Here is a 16,427-nt window from a genome sequence, read left to right on the forward strand (position 1 = left end):
GGAGTATCCTAAAGCTGTTCTGTGAAGAAATGGATCGTTCCTGGCTATGGGTGGTGTTCTTTCGAGGGAGTTCATACCCCAATTGGGCAATCTCAGCATTTTGGATACCAGTAGAGGATTTATTATTAATATTGGTCTGAGAATGACTCATCTTGGTATGGGCAGGCCTGGGTTCCTTAGTATTGGGAACAGAGATTTTCCATCAGGCCATGCCTTCCTGCTTTCTGTGTCCCACCCAGAGTTCAGTGCGGTTCTTGATTTGGAATCTGTGCTCTCCATTCTGTATGCTAATGGAGACACCTCCCCGAGAGGCTAGGGAGGGATTCCTTAATCCTGCCACCCTTGTCCGGAGGGGCTTAGGTGTCTCTTCCCCGCCTTTTTGTTGCTTTTTTGTATGGGCTTGGGTTCAAGCAGAAGTTTGGGGAAGGGCATGGCCTTTCATGAGGCTTATGCCTGGTGCCTGAAGAACGCAAAGCTAGTAGGTAACATAGGGAGCATCTACACAGCAGTGATATTTTGGACACAATGTGCGTCTACGCAGCAAGCCATTATTTTGAAATATCAGTGAGCTGGAGGACATCTTACTCTGACTCCTGTAACCCTTATTTCACGAGGAGTAAGGGAAGTCGAAGAGTGCCCTCCCTTCCACTTCCTGCTGTGTAGGCAATGCCAAAAGCCGAGTTAAGCTATTTCAACTTAAGCTACGCAACTGACATAGCTCATGTTGCGTAGCTTCATTCGACGTTTGCCCTGCAGTGTGGATGTGCCCATCATATTTCCTAGACCGATAATTTTTGTTGCTCTTCTCTGGACCATCTCCAATTTCTCCACATTTTTCCTGAAATGTGGCACCCAGAACTGGGCACAACACTCCAGTTGAGGCCAAGCGCAGAGTAGAAGGGAAGAATGATTTCTCATGTCTTGCTCACAACGTTCCTGTTTATGCATCTCAGAATGATGTCTGCTTTTTTTGCAACAGTGTCACCCTGTTGACTCATCTTTAGCTTGTGGTCCCCAGATCCTTTTCTGAAGCATCCTTCCTAGATAGTCACTTCCCATTTTGTGTACGTGAAATGGATTGTTCCTTCCTAAGTGGAGCACTTTGCATTTGTCCTTATTGAACTTCATCTTATTTACCTCAGAACATTTCGCCTATTTGTCCAGATAATTTTGAATTAAGACTCTCTCTTCCAAAGCACTTGCCACCCCTCCCAGCTTGGTATCATCTGCAAACTTTATAAGCATCCTCTCTATGCCAATATCTAAATCATTGATGAAGATATTGAGCAGAACTGGTCTAAAAATTGATCCCTACTTATCCCCATGGAACCCTTCCAGCAAGACTGAGAGCCATTGATCTCTACTCTCTGGGTATGTCTACACTTCGGGAAATGTTCAGTATCCTGAAATAGCTATTCCACATCTTGAAAGCGTGCCTATTATTTTGAAATATCTTTCTGACATCCCTGTAAACATTGTTCCATGAGAATTAAACGATGTTTCAGAATAGTGATTTATTTCAAAATAAGTGCTGTGTAGACAGTGCCAAATTACGAAATAAACTATTTTGAAATTGACTTGAAATAAGCTATGCAATTTGTGTAGCTCAAATTGTGTAGCTTATTTTGAGCTAAGGGTGCAGTGAAGACACACTCTCTGAGAATGGTTATCCATCTAGTTATGCCCCCACCTATCTAGATTGTATTGCCCTGGTTTATTTATAAGTAGGTCGTGTGAGACTATATCAAACACTTTGCTGAAGTCTAGGTATACCACATCTACCACTTCCCCCTTATTCGCAAAGCTTGTTTTCCTATCAAAGAAAGCTATCAGATTGGTTTGACATGATTTGTTCTTTACAAATCCATGATGGCTGTTACCCATCATCTTATTATCTTCCAGATGTTTGCAGATGGATTCCTTAACTGTTTGTTCCATTACACTGCTCTACAGCCAAAATGCTTCTGGATAAATGTAGTCAAACTTTACTAATTCTGGGTCACTGAGAATGAAAATGATGCTTAAAATTGTTGATTGGCTCTAGTTTTCAAGATATGCTATTGGGTCAGTATATACGACCCTTGACTTGCGAATGGCAGAGGATAAGTGAGTTATAAAGGGAAGGGATCTCAATTTAAACCAGAAATGACTAAAATACATCTTTGACTGGATCTATGAATAAATCTATAACTGAGTTTGGATAGTACTTGCTTTTTAGGCAAAACAATGAATGATGCAATCTGAAGCTGGTATTGCATCATACATGATATGAATTGCATCACGTTATTCCTAGAAGTCATGGATGTTTTGCTGCATAATGGCAATGTTTTGCCATCAATTCCAGTTGGTCATGCTGTCCATATGAAGGAAACCTATGACAACATGAAAAAACTTTTGAGGTGCATAAACTATGACCAACATCAGTGGCAGCTTTGTGGCGATTTGAAGGTTGTAGCTCTCTTGCTTGGTCTGCAGACTGGATACACAAAGTACTGCTGTTTTCTCTGCGAATGGGATAGTCGTGTAAGAGATTCCCACTACATCAAGATGGATTGGCCACTCCGACAGTCATTGGAGCCTAGGAAGAAAAGTGTTCAGCATCCACCACTTGTTGAATCAAGGAAAATTTTGTTACCATCCTTACACATCAAGCTGGGTCTGATGAAGAACTTTGTCAAGGCCATGGACAAAACACAAGCAGCTTTCAAGTACCTCCGTGGAAAATTTCCAAGGTTAAGTGAAACTAAGATAAAGGAAGGTGTCTTTGTTGGTCCTCAGATTCGTGAACTTCTTCGAGATGATGCATTTGACCAGGCACTGCATGGCAAGGAAAAGACGGCATGGAAAGCCTTCCAGTTAGTGGCAATAAATTTTCTCGAAAACAACAAGGCAGACAACTACAGGTTGTTGGTGGAAAACCTCCTCAAGGCATACAAAAGCCTTGGTTGCAACATGTCACTAAAGATACATTTTTTGCACTCTCATCTAGATTTTTTTCCACCGAACTGCGGAGCAGTGAGCGACGAGCATGGTGAGCGATTTCACCAGGACATTGCAACAATGGAGAAACGCTATCAGGGCAAATGGAGCCCATCAATGTTTGCAAACTATTGCTGGACAGTGACAAGAGATGCTCCATTTAATAAATACAAGAGACTAGCCAAGAAGCGCCGAGTAGACACTGAATAGGACTAAACTATGTACATAATAGTTTTTTGCCTTTCGTTTCATAATAAATTTTATTTATATAACCCTTTTACTGATTTTTAAAGTGTTACATAAACAGGACAGGTGAAATATTATCATGTAAAGCAACCATAAACACATGAAAAGACCTAGGTTTACAATTTATGATTAAAACTCTACTATCTACACAATATATATAGACGTAAAATGTAAAAACTGAAATATCTTGGAAACAGTAGCCAATCAGTTGTTTTAATTGTCATATTTGAATTCAGCACATCAAAATACATAATAAATATCATATATTATCTCTGAAGCAGACGACTTCTAAAAAATTGTAGACCAGTGTTATCTTTCCTGGAACAGAAGTTAAGCTGACCGGTCTTTGGTTTCCTGGGTTGTCCTTTTCTCCCTTTTTATAGAGGGGCACCAATTCCTCCCTATTAGTTAAAAACAAATTTGGAACAGCCTCCCCGCTGTAGATTTCTCTGCCTTCTGAAATAAAAAATTGTCTCCAATACATTCCAAAAGCTTGCTGGATAATCTGTGCCCCTGCTGTGTTACATAGCTGAAGTCCCCCATCACCAGCAAGTTTTGTGCTTTGGATGGTTTTATTAGTTGTTTAAAAAAGCCTCATCCACCTGGGTAGGTGGCTTGTAGTAGACCCCTAGCATGACATCACCCTTGTTTTTTAACTCTTTTAGCCTAACCCAGAGACTCTCAACACATCTGTCTCCTACGTCCATCTCCACCTCAGTCCAAGTGTGTACATTTTTAATGTATACTGCAACACCTCCTCCCTTTTTTCCCTGCCTGTCCTTCCTGAGCAAGCTGTATCCTTCTGTACCAATATCCCAATGGTGTGTATTATCCCACTAAGTCTCTATGATGCCAACTTGGTCAGATTTGTGTTTATTTATTAGCACTTCCTGCTTATTCCCCAGGCTTCTCACACTAGTATATGAGGCAATTAAGGGTAGGTCTGCATTACAGGCGAAGGTCCAATTAATATAGGCCACTTCAGCTACATTAATTGTGTAGCTGAAGTTGAAGTAACTTCCCTCAGCTTTTGGCACTGTCCACGCTGCAGGAAGTCGAAGGGAGAACACGCTCCCTTCTATGTCCCTTGCTCCTCGCGGAAGCTGAGCTACCAGCACCAACCGGAACACCCCTCTCCATTCCTATGAGCTGTCTTCACTAGACCCGTGAATTCAAACTCTGGAAGATCCATGGTGGCAGCTTTGACCTTCCTCTGTAGTGTAGACAGACCCTACAATACTGATTTTGCCTCCCAGATCTGTCTTGCCTCTCCTTTCCCCTCCTATTACAGCCCATGCTTCCCCCAATTTCTGACCCATCTTCGAGCTCTCCGTGTTGTTCACTTACCGGTGAGCTTTGCTTCCCTGCCCCCGTCGAGTCTAATGTAAAGCCCTTCTCACTAGGGTAGCCAATCTGCCTCCAAATCTGCTCTTCCCCTTCCTCACTAGATGGACTCCCTCTCTGCTTAGCAGTCTTTCCTGGAATAGCATCTTGTGGTCAGGGAAGCCAAAGCCCCTTTGGTGACATCGTCTTCGCAGCCAGGCCTTCACCTCCAGAATGCGCCTGTCTCTGCGAGTGCCTTTGACCCAAAGGACTGAAGAGATCCCCACTTGGGTGCCACACCCCTTCACCCGCACTCCTAGAGCCCCGCAGTCACTTCGGCTCTGCCGAGGGCCATTCAGGGTATGTCTAGACTGCAACCCTCTGTCGGCAGAGGGATGCAGATTAGGCAGGTCGACATTGCAAATGAGGCAAGGATTTAAATATCCCGCACCGAATTTGCATAAAAATAGCCGCCACGTTTTGCCGACTCAGCACTTTGTCGGCAAAAAGCGGCAGTCTAGAGGGGGATCTGTCGAGAAAGAAAGCCTTTTTCGACAGATCCTGTAAACCTCCTTGCAGGAGGCATGAGGGCTGTGTCGAAAAAGGCTTTCTTTCTCGACAGATCCCCCTCTAGACTGACGCTTTTTGCCGACAAAGTGCTGAGTCGCCCAAACGTGGCGGCCATTTTAATGCAAATTAGGCACGGGATATTTAAATCCCTGCCTCGTTTGCAATGTCAACCTGCCTAATCTGCATCCCTCTGTGCCTAGAGGGGTGAGTCGCACAGGGTAGGAGTCAGAGGGCCTGATAACCCTCGACATCCCACAGTAGCGTCTTGGATACAGGCCCCTGGCAGGCCACACACCACATGGAATGTCATCTCAGGCTGCGAGACGGGGCCTCCGCCCCCTCAGAAGAAAGTCTCCAACCACCACTGTCCTACGTGTCCTCCTGGGAGTGGTGGCTCAGCCCTCCCTGCCTTGGGGCTCCGTGGCTTCTCCGCCCGAGCAGGTGCTGGGGTGGCGTAACAGTTCTCCAGAACCACGGTGAGTGGGTTGGGATTACTCAGCTGCCAGTGTCCCCACCCTCCCGGGGCCAGAACCCTCTCCGCCCCACCCCGGGTGTGCCAGGCATCCTGTGTAGCTGGACAGCTGCCTCAGCCTGGGAGGCCTCCGGTGAATATGCTCAAGGAATTCCTCCTGGCCTCGGATGCTCCTCGGTCCCGTATTTGTGCCTGTCCCAACATCTTCTTGAAAAGGGGCAAATTGTCCCGTATATTCTGCCCCGCCCCCATCAGTACTGGCCAGTCCTGCTGGCCGGATCCCAGCTCGCCAATGGCGAATGGGGAGTCCAGTGGTTGACGGTGGGGGTGGGGATGCAAGGTGGCTGGTAGCGGGGCGAGGATGCAGCGGGCACAGCTGGCTGGTTCATCCGCGCAACCCTCGCTAGGCGCCAGCTCCCGGCTGGGAAGGCCCTGCCCCCATCCTGTTTCCAGGCAGTGGCTGGTTACATGTTGCGTCTGCTACCCACCCATCAGCCCTGCCCCGGTCCTCTCCCAGTTGCGTTCCGGGCAGGGGCTTAGCACCCACTTCACATCCTCCCACCCAGCCCTGGGTCCTGGGGGTACAGGGCTGCTCCATCAGAGGCTCCCTCCCCTGCTGAGCTACCTCCCTGGCCCAGTGGGTTCCCTTAGGTATCCTTAGGGCTTAATCCCTTCCTGCCCGCTCTGTAGCTGGGGGCCATTGGCGACTGGGTGGTGTCGGTGGCCAGCAGCCCGGAGGTGTGAGCTGCCTTTCGACTCTGTGCAGGCCGGAAGGGGCTAGCTGCTTCCAGTCACAGGGGAAGGTGGGGAGAGAAGAAAAGGGTCCCACCCCCCACCCCCTCCATTCCCTGTGGCTGGAAGAGGCTCCTGTCCCTTCCCTCTTTGCAACCCCTCAGCAGCCACCTTCAGGAAGGCTGCTGGCCACCTTCTAGTGGGAGCCCCCACAGAACTCCAGGAGGGCACACGACACCGCCCCCCCAGTATTGCCTCATGGTGCCGGGTAGCAGGAAAGGTCGATCTTGTCCCGGGAATCCCGCCAGGCGTGGGGAGCAGAGAGCACAGGGCTGGCAGGTGTGCGGAGGTGAGAGAGGTGGATAGAAGTGCATGTCATTTTACCAGGAGGCCGTATTCCACCTAGGAAAAGATGGTCCCTCCCGCCGGCCCCGCCTTCTGAGCCAAATGGCCCTGGGGCCAAACCGGGCCCAGCGCCCCCTAGAGGAAATCTCGTGGGCTGAACGATGCATTTTCCTGGTTTGATTTTCCAGAAGTCTGGCTGCTGAGGGGTTGCAAAGGCCCCACCTGAGCCTCCTGGCAGCCGTTGCAGTCCGCCATTTCTCCTTGCCTCGCGGAGGCAGAACCGGCCTGGCCCAGCCTCCCTGCAGCCAAAGGGGCAACCTACCCCCGGGGGGAGGCAGGATTCAGCTCCTCTACTAGGGGCCTAGTGGTTAGAGCTGGGGGGGGGTGGAGCCAGGTCTCCTGGGTTCTCGGTGGAAGGGGAATCGGGGCGAGTGGTGCAACTCTCAAACTCCATTGCACCACACCCGCTTCCGACGACACGCAGCCAGCTTCCGGCGGCCCCCACGCCCTCTGTGACTCAGTGGTTAGCCAAGGGCACCGGGGCACATGGAGCTATTTTTGGGGTCGGAAAAGAGTTGCTGCTCTGGACAGTCTTTCTATCTGACTGAGATCTGGGCTTCAGCCCCGTGGCAGCTCGGGCTCCCCCCAGACCCCAGAGAGTCTAACGCCACCCAGGACGACTTCATGAAGATGAACCTATTTTGGAGGCCTGACCCATACCTTGAAAACTGCCACTCTTGAAGTCAGAGCAGGGGGACGGGTGAGATCCTGGGTCTCTCCCAGCTCAGGGAGGGCAGTAGGTCTAGTGGTTAGAGCTGGGAGCTGGGCCAAGGGTTATCATGGCACAGGGTAGGTGTCTTGATGCACTAGGGGGGGATTTTATGCGTCCTGGAGCCCAAGCGGAGAAATCCGGACTCGGATTTGCTTGTTGATGTAATATCACACTTCAGAAGGATGCTGCAGCCAGGGACACCGAAGAAACATCCACAAACTCAGCGCGTGTCTGCCCTGGAGCTGCATCACCGGCCCCCCATCACAGAGCTGGGGCTGGAACCCCGGAGTCCCGGCCCCCAGCAGGGTGTGGTGCCGGCAGGGGAGTGTGGCTTTACTCTACCCCGAGTCACGCGGAAGTAACGCTTGCGTCTCACACCCTGGAAAGGGGCTGGTGAGGTTTCCTGGGGCACCACCACACACATCACGTAACCACTCTCTCGGCGGCAGTGTACTCCCCGCCCGGCTGAGGCGCCGGAGAATAGTCCCCAGCTCTGCCCTGACGCTTCGCCCGTGGGGGCTCCCAGCCCGGACTCCTGAGTTCCAGCCCCGCTGCAGGCTCCCCACGCGCTGGCTGCGGAGAGGAGGTGAGGATGGGCTTCTAGCCACCTGGATCAGTGTTTCTAAGCAGGGGAGAGCGGTCCAGTGGTTAGAGTAGGGCCAATTCAGGGTGGTTAAGCACTGGAATAAGTTGCCTAGGGAGGTTGGGGAATCTCCATCACGGGAGAGATTTAAGTTCCCTTCCTGTTCTAGTGTTCTGTGTACCTGGGAGCCAGGATTCCATCACTCACTCTGGCCAGGGAGTGGGGTCTAGTGGTTAAAGCCAGGGAGGGGGGGGGCAGATCTCTTGGATTCTATTCCCACCCCCAATGGGTCTGTTGTACAGGGGTCAAAGCAATGTACATTTCTTACGGGTACTGTCCTATTTCAACCCCTACTGGTGGGGGGAGGGGAGGTTGGGCAGGAGTCTGGGGAGCGTGAGGGGTGCACGAGCCGGGGAAAGAGATTGGGGTGGGGGTGGGGGCTCTGTCCGGGGCGGGAGGAACTGGGGCTGGGAGAGCAGCTCTGTGCCGCCGGCTGCCCGAGGTCCGGGGCTGGACTGTGCTGCCCATGGCATCCAGAGCCCCCGGCCCTCCCAGCCCGTCTCTTCCTGGGGCACGGCCCCAGGGCGCATCCCCTTCCGCTCAGCTCTGCTGCCATCGGCTGGGGCGCCCAGGCCTCTGTGCGACACTGAGGTTTGCTGCCAGTTGGTGGCTCTTCTGACCAGTCGATCCAGCCCCAGCTTTGAAAGGGGAGTGAGGTTTACTGGCTAGAGCAGGGGGCTGGCTGGCAGTCATAATATTCCTGATTAGTAGCCCGGGGAGGGGGAGTACAGTCAAATGGTTAGAGCAAGGGTCTGGGAGGGAGCCAGGACTCCTGGGTTCATTCCCCGCACATGGCCATTTCCTGTTCCAAGCCTCTGTTCTTCCACCGGCAAAAGGGGGGTGCAGGAAGGTCTGTGACCTACTTTTAAGAAGCGCTTATCCAGCACCAAGCGATCAGCGCTGAGCCAAGCCGGCTGGGGAAATGTGCCTAGCTCAGCGGAGTGACGGCATGATGGGGAAGGGGGAGAGGAGCCCCGAGACAGGAGAGCTGATGGTCTGTCGATGGGGGCACCCAGAACTGTCGGGTGCCAGTCAAGAGGCGGGGCATGGCTAAGACACCCCCCACAGAATGGATCCCCTGCTCAAAGAGACCGGAGAGGCGATTCCTGCCTGGCCTCATTGCCCCCGTCTGGGAGCAGCTCCCTTAGTCAGAGTTCTGGGACCCAACAATCGGGGCTGATCTAATCGCGGTTCCATTTCCCACCACCACATCTGAGCAAGAGACCAGGCCAGGTGGGGAAGTGGGTTTCTCCTGACAGCAGAGAGCGGAAGGACTGATGGTTTCTGCTGGCAGGAGGGCACGACACAGAGAGAGGGGCCGGCTGGCCCACGCACCCAGCCCTAAAACCCAGCAGTCTGGGCTCCCCATCTCTGCACACTAGGCCCCACTTCCCTCCCAGAGCGGGGGCCAGAACCCAGGAGTCTTGGCCCCAGCACAGACCCCTTCCTGCAGCCATCGGTAAGGGTCACAGCCAGGCAACAACGTACTGTATGGCAGGTTTATCAACTTCTCCGTAATGAGGCTATTTAATGATCGATACCCAGTGCGGGGAGGCAGGAGTAGAGCTGCCCGCACCGCAGGGAAGGAGGGGCCCTACACAGCTTGGGGTGAGGGCCCCCCAGCCCTTTTGGGGTGCAGGTGCCGGATGCCTTATTCCTGGGAATCCTGGTGGGCTGCTCTTTACAGTCTCTGGACAGCTCTCCCACACTGACCACTAGACCGCACTTCCCTCCTCCTTCCATGACGATATTTTTCAGAATTTCCCTCTAAGAGCCACTTCCCTGTCCTCCAGGCAGCCCACTCAGCGCTCTCTCCTCAAGCCCATCTCTGTGTTTACTCACGCGATCTCGGGCGCCGCAGCCCCTCCTATCAATCCTCAGCTGCCCCCCCGCCCAGCCAGCTACACCCGCCGCTGGCTAAACAGGAAACTGAGCTAAATAAATACAGGAGCCGGCTCCATAAATTCCAGCCAGATGTCTAGCGTCAGCTAATGCACCGGGAGGCCGGAGCTGGCTCACATGGCTGCGGGTAAAGGGAGCCTGGACCCCCTGGATTTTATCCACACAACAGGGGGAGTAAGGGGGGCAAGTGGGGACAGTGAAGTCTGCAGCCAGAACTCCTGGGTTCTATGGCCAGTTCTGGGAGGGGTGTGGGATCTAATGGGCTGGAGGGGGGAGGGGCTGGCACCAGGACTCCTGGGTTCCTTCAGCAGCTGACGAGTTCGTTCTCCTTTGCAGAAGAAGAGAAGATGAGCTCGACCATTTCCATCCCGCTGGTTCTCACCGTCTACATCTTCACCTTCCTGATCGGCCTCCCGTCCAACCTCCTGGCCTTCTACACCTTCCTGGTGAAGGTCCGCCAGAAACCCGCCCCTGTCGACATCATTCTGCTCAACCTCACCGTCTCCGACATCGTCCTCCTCGTCTTCCTCCCCCTCAAGATGGTGGAGGCCGCCTACAACATGCAGTGGCCCTTGCCCAAGTTCATCTGCCTGCTCACCAACTTCATCTACTACAGCAGCATCTACATCAGCTCCCTCTTCCTCATGGCCATCAGCATCGAGCGCTACTTGGGGGTGGCCTTCCCCATCAAGTACAAGCTCCGACGCCGGCCAGCCTATGCCGTTGCCGCCTCTCTGATCTTTTGGGCAGTGGCCTGCAGCCACTGCAGCATCGTCTACATTATCCAGAGGTATGACCAGCGGCTCAATGGGACCGCGCCAACACTCAATAAATCCCACTGCTATGACACTTTCTCCTGTCCGCAGCTCCAGATCCTGATGCCTTTCCGGCTGGAGCTCTTCCTGGTCCTCTTCTGCATCCCCTTCACCGTCACCGTCTTCTGCTACGTTAACTTTGTCCGCATCCTGCTGGCCTTGCCCAACATCCCGGCCCGGAGGAAGCGGCGCGCCGTGGGCCTGGCGGTGGCCACCTTGGTCAACTTCATAGTCTGCTTCGCCCCCTACAACCTGTCCCATGTCGTGGGCTTTGTCCAGAACGAGAGCCCCCCCTGGAGGGTTTACGCTCTTCTCCTCACCACCCTCAATGCCTCCTTGGACCCCGCCATCTTCTACTTCTCCTCCACCGCTGTCCAACATGCCTTTGCCGACTGCCTGTCCGGCATGAGGCACAAACTCAGCGCCCTCATGGCCCGGTGCCATCTCCCCTGCTTGGCTCGCTGCAGGGAAGGGGGTAGGAAAAGTGAGGGTCCCAGCGTGGACGAGGCGGAGGAATCCTCGACGTGACTTTCCAGATGAGACCTCCCCTCTGCTCTTTCTTGTCCCGGGCGCCACAGGAGCAAGAGATCCTGCCCTTGTGCCGGGGACGGCATCCTCTGTCCTTCCCTGCACCTCCTAGACGCCAGCATGCAGCTGGGCTTGGAGCTGGTGCCCAACTTCCACAGGGCTTTGGCCTACGCGAGCTTCAGAGTCGTTGGCCAAACCAGGCTTCAGGAGACTATGGTCAAGCGGAGGTTGGGTCACCATGGTGACCAAGGCCTTCCTTTGCCACTGCCGGGCCGCAAGCAAAACTCTGGTCAAGCATCCCCCAGACTTTGTCCGAAGTCAGCTTTGGAGTGGGTGACCCAACTTCCTTCCACAAGAATCCAGCCTCTCTCCAGGGCAGGGTTGCCATGGTGGCCAAATATGGACCTATTTCAGCTGGAGGGTCATCCTGGCGCCCTTCACCCACTCCTGCTCTTCCCTTCTCCATGGCTGGGCCCACGGGCAAGTGAGTAACTACAGGCCATAACTGCACAGGAGGAACCACACGGGGGTTGATTCAGGGAGGAGAAACAGGCTGGGCTGAGCTCTGTCTGGTTCGGGGAGAGCTTTTTAGTGGGAGAGAAACAAGGGCCAGGCCCCGTGAGGCCTGAGTTTGCTCTTGGTGAACTCGAGAGAGCGCCTCTTCCTTGGCCCCTGGTATTAGCGTGTGGTGGCCTCTGTGGAAATGTAGTTAGTGTCTCGGTGGGTTTGGAACGCAAGAAGCCACAGCCCAGAAAGCTAGTGCTTGAGCTGAAGCAGCGGTGCTGTGAGCTGGCGGCAGTAGTAAGGCTGTTATCCGCCGTGCAGACAGGAAGGATTTGGACTTGGGACCTGCACCATCAATACAGAACGCTCTGCCTAAGCGGCATGGCTGGGTCTAGGGCTTCTGACTGGTGGAGGCAGGGGGTTGTGGGGAGGGGGGGCAAACGGGCAGTTGCCCCAAGGGGCTAGTGATTTAAAAGGGCCCAGAGCTCTGGTTGCCACTGCCACTACTGTGGTAGTAGCTGCAGATACAGCCCTGGGTCTTTTAAATTGCTGCTGGAGCCCCATGCAATGGGCCTGGGCTGGCTGGGGAGGCTAACCCCTAGCCTCGCCCATTTTACCCGAAGCACCGTCCCTTCCAAGGGACCTAAAGCCGACCCCCCCATTTTCCAGGGAACAACGAAGTCTGTCCACCACTTGGGTTACTGAGCAGGGTTTGGAGGCCAGACCTCTAGCACCACCGTGAAGAGCTGGTGGGATCCAAAGGCAGCGTGCCCTTTGCAGCGGCAGTAGGGCTGTTATCCTCCAGGCGGGTGGGGATGGGTGCTTAGCAGGCTCACGTACAACACACACTGGCCACTGTGGGTCTGTCCCAGGTCTGGTCGCAGAGCTGAGATCTCCCTCGCACAACATCCTGCACCCCCTCCCTTCGCTGGTGGGTCTGGCACCCCCCGGGGCAGTGACTTTAGCTACCTGTTCAATAAAATAATTGATTGATGATCCAAGCGAGAGTATTTTCTTATTTTTCTTCTGGCCTCTGGGCTAGAGCCGGGGACGCTGGGAGCCAGCAGGCCTGGGTTCTCTCCAGGAAGGGGAACCTGGCTAGGAAGTGGGACGCACGGGTATTGTTGATAGCTCCTTTTAATTAATTGCAGGGCGTGAATCCAGCATGGCATGTAAACAAACAGTGTCTCTGAGGAGTTGATATTAACTGGGGTTAATGGATAACTGGGATAGGCAGGGCCCGGAGCTGCTGGGGATCTCCCAGGTCCCAGGCCATGGGACTCTGTCACTGTGAGCACCCCCTCTCTCCTGCCCCTCCTGCCCCTGGATTCCGCAGGGCAGGAACCATCCACACAGCCCCCTGTAAACATCCCCCGCCCCAGCTCAGTCCCCTGTCCAGCTCCTGGGTTAGGGGTGGGGGTGGGGGAGTGCTGGCTCTGACTCCTACTACGAATGTGGCGGTGACCCAGCACATCTCACTGCCTAAAGCAGCTGCTAGCAAACACACAACCCCAGCTGAGCACGGTGAACACACGCACCATGAGCGCCCCGCCCCTGCTGAATTGTAAAGCCCCTCCCCCCCACGCCCAGGGGCTCCCACCCCCTCCCAAAGAAGAGCTGTGGGTAGCAGAGAATGGGGGAGGGGTGTGTTTCTCTTTACACACAGAGACACAGGGCCCATCCCATCCAGCAGGGGTCAGTGGGGACACACACACACACACACACACACACCTGCACAAACTCGCACCACACTAATGCAGTTGTAGGAAACAGTGTATGTGTGTAAGTGGAATGAACTCTGGTGCCAACTGCAGGGCAGAGCTAGGAGGCGCTGTGCCGCAAGGGTAGGGTGGGGCAATGTGGCACTAGGGGGCGCTGTGCTGCAAGGGTAGGGTGGGGCAATGTGGCACTAGGGGGCGCTGTGCTGCAAGGGTAGGGTGGGGCAATGTGGCACTAGGGGGCGCTGTGCTGCAAGGGTAGGGTGGGGCAATGTGGCACTAGGGGGCGCTGTGCTGCAAGGGTAGGGTGGGGCAATGTGGCATTAGGGGGCGCTGTGCCACAAGGGTAGGGTGGGGCAATGTGGCACTAGGGGGCGCTGTGCCGCAAGGGTAGGGTGGGGCAATGTGGCACTAGGGGGCGCTGTGCTGCAAGGGCAGGCTGGGGCAATGTGGCACCAGGGGGCGCTGTGCCGCAAGGGTAGGGTGGGACGATGTGGCATTAGGGGGCGCTGTGCCGCAAGGGTAGGGTGGGGCAATGTGGCACTAGGGGGCGCTGTGCCGCAAGGGTAGGGTGGGGCAATGTGGCACCAGGGGGCGCTGTGCTGCAAGGGCAGGCTGGGGCAATGTGGCACCAGGGGGCGCTGTGCCGCAAGGGTAGGGTGGGGCGATGTGGCATGAGGGGGCGCTGTGCTGCAGGGGTGGGGCAATGTGGCACCAGGGGGCGCTGTGCCACAAGGGTAGGGTGGGGCGATGTGGCACAAGGGGGCGCTGTGCTGCAGGGGTGGGGCAATGTGGCACCAGGGGGCGCTGTGCCACAAGGGTAGGGTGGGGCGATGTGGCACTAGGGGGCGCTGTGCTGCAAGGGTAGGGTGGGGTGATGTGTCACTAGGGGGCGCTGTGCCGCAAGGGTAGGGTGGGGCGATGTGTCACTAGGGGGCGCTGTGCCGCAAGGGTAGGGCGGGGCAATGTGGCACTAGGGGATGCTGTGCCGCAAGGGTAGGGTGGGGCGATGTGGCACGAGGGGGCGCTGTGCTGCAGGGGTGGGGGTGGGGCAATGTGGCGCCAGGGGGCGCTGTGCCGCCGGGGTGGAGGCGGGGGCTTTCCCCAGCAGGCAGGGCTGGTGCCCGGTGATTTATCAGCTGCAATCTGCCTGCGTGTGCAGCTGGGGATTTGTAGCCTGCATCTCTGCACGTAGCTGTGAATCTCCAGGGCCATCTGGCGGGCTGGGGCCCGATGGCAAGACAGATAGATGTTCTCTTCCGTGCAGGCTTGATGCCTCTACAAACCACAGGGTTGGCCCAGACCATGCGATCAGCATTCACTCTACATCCCAGTATCACAGAGCTGGGGGGGCGCTCAGGGCTGGACTGGCAGGGGCTGAGGGTCGGGGATGAGGGACTAGGCCAGGCAGCGGAGGCAGGCTCTGGGAAGTTGGGAAAAGGCACTGGCAGGGTCGGGAGGTGGGGGGGGGGGGAGGTCCGGATCTGCTTGGAAGGAGTCATTCAGCTCTGACACCATCTGCTTCTCCCAGCAAGTCCTGGACAGGCCCCCTAAGTGGGCATGAGGCTGGTCCCAAGCTACGCAGCATCCTCAGTCCATGGCCAGAGCTCAGCTGCCAGAGATTCCCCCACGTCCCCTCCCGCTCCGACTGCCCCATTCTGGAGAGCCACCCTGGGGTCCTGGAGAGAGCCAGCCCCATCCACCAGAGGGCGCCAGCACCTCACACCTGAGCCCCAGGGGGAATGATGGGGGGGCCCGAGGGGGGGCAGACTGGAGCCTTTCCTGACTTTCAGAGGCTGCTTTGGTGGCAAGCGGCCACTGGGGGCATCACCAGGGAACGGCCCAGCCCGAGCCGGCGGGTCCAGAGCAGCTCTCCCAGAGCCAGATTAAGGTCTTCGGAGGCCCCAGGCACCCTCATCATCATAGGCCTGTAAATCAGATGACATGCAAATAGATAAGGGAGAAATGCCCCGTGGCCCATACGCCCAATAGTTACTGGCATGTTGCTTATGGTCTAAAGGCAGCAAACTGGCAGGTCTGATTTAGCAGTTTTCTCACTTTGGAGTCAATTTTGACATTTTTTTAGGCTCTCGGCTTTCTCGTAGGCCCCAGGCCTGTGTCTGTTGTGCCTGATGGATAATCCAGCCCTGGCTGGCCCGATCCCAGAGCTGCACCTGGCTGCCCCAGCCCCTGGCGGCCGGCCGAGACCCCTCAGCCTTGGCTGGAGCTGAGCCCTGCCAGTGTCAGGCCGGGGGTTGGGCTGGCGTGGGAACGGGAAGTGTGGGCACAGCCACATCCTGAGTCAGGGAGGGGGTTAGCCTTCCTTAGCCTACGGTATGAGGCACCCCGGGCCCGGGGCTGCTGGGAAGGGTAGAGCCAGCGAGGGAGACACAAAAGGAGAGCTACTCGGACAAGGGGGTGAGAAGGCGGGTGAGTCGCAGGCCTTGCATTCTGCTGCTCTGATGGCTGCTGCCACCATGGACGCTGGAAAAAACAACCCTGTTAACGGCTGATCCGTGCGTGGACCCTGCTTCCTCGTCGCCTTCTCTGAGACACGAGCACCTTTGGGTGGGGGGTGGCTTCTCTTCCACTCTGTCACAACGTGACAAAGGTTTCAGTGCATTCAAGGGCCTGGTGACTAACCACAAGAAATCCCAGCAGCGGCCCCGCGAGGCCGATCCCCATGTCTCAGCACCACCGTGGGCAGAGGAGGGTTAGAGGGTGGCGGAGCGTCCATCTCAGTGCAGTTTGGTTGACACTGTGTCAGTGTAGATGCTGCATTGCTCATGTTGCCTGTTGCTGGCCATCAGGCGCTGTCCCACATCACCTGTTGCTAGCTGTCAGGCACTGTCCCACGTCGCTGCTTGCTGGCCGTCAG

At 55.3% G+C, this 16,427-nt stretch overlaps 1 protein-coding gene across 1 annotated transcript; it reads left to right on the forward strand.

The window, feature by feature from the left end:
• Nucleotides 1-10,259: 10,259 nt before the first annotated feature.
• Nucleotides 10,260-12,836, forward strand: LOC102456526 (free fatty acid receptor 2-like). Its single transcript, XM_089772638.1, has one exon. It carries the CDS (start codon nucleotides 10,332-10,334, stop codon nucleotides 11,325-11,327), a length of 996 nt encoding a protein of 331 aa, XP_089628764.1. The 5' UTR covers nucleotides 10,260-10,331; the 3' UTR covers nucleotides 11,328-12,836.
• The last annotated feature ends 3,591 nt before the right edge of the window (nucleotides 12,837-16,427 follow it).

The sequence above is a fragment of the Pelodiscus sinensis genome, chromosome 22 (genome assembly GCF_052426305.1).
Source record: "Pelodiscus sinensis isolate ZL-2025 chromosome 22, ASM5242630v1, whole genome shotgun sequence".
NCBI classification, from domain to species: domain Eukaryota; kingdom Metazoa; phylum Chordata; order Testudines; family Trionychidae; genus Pelodiscus; species Pelodiscus sinensis.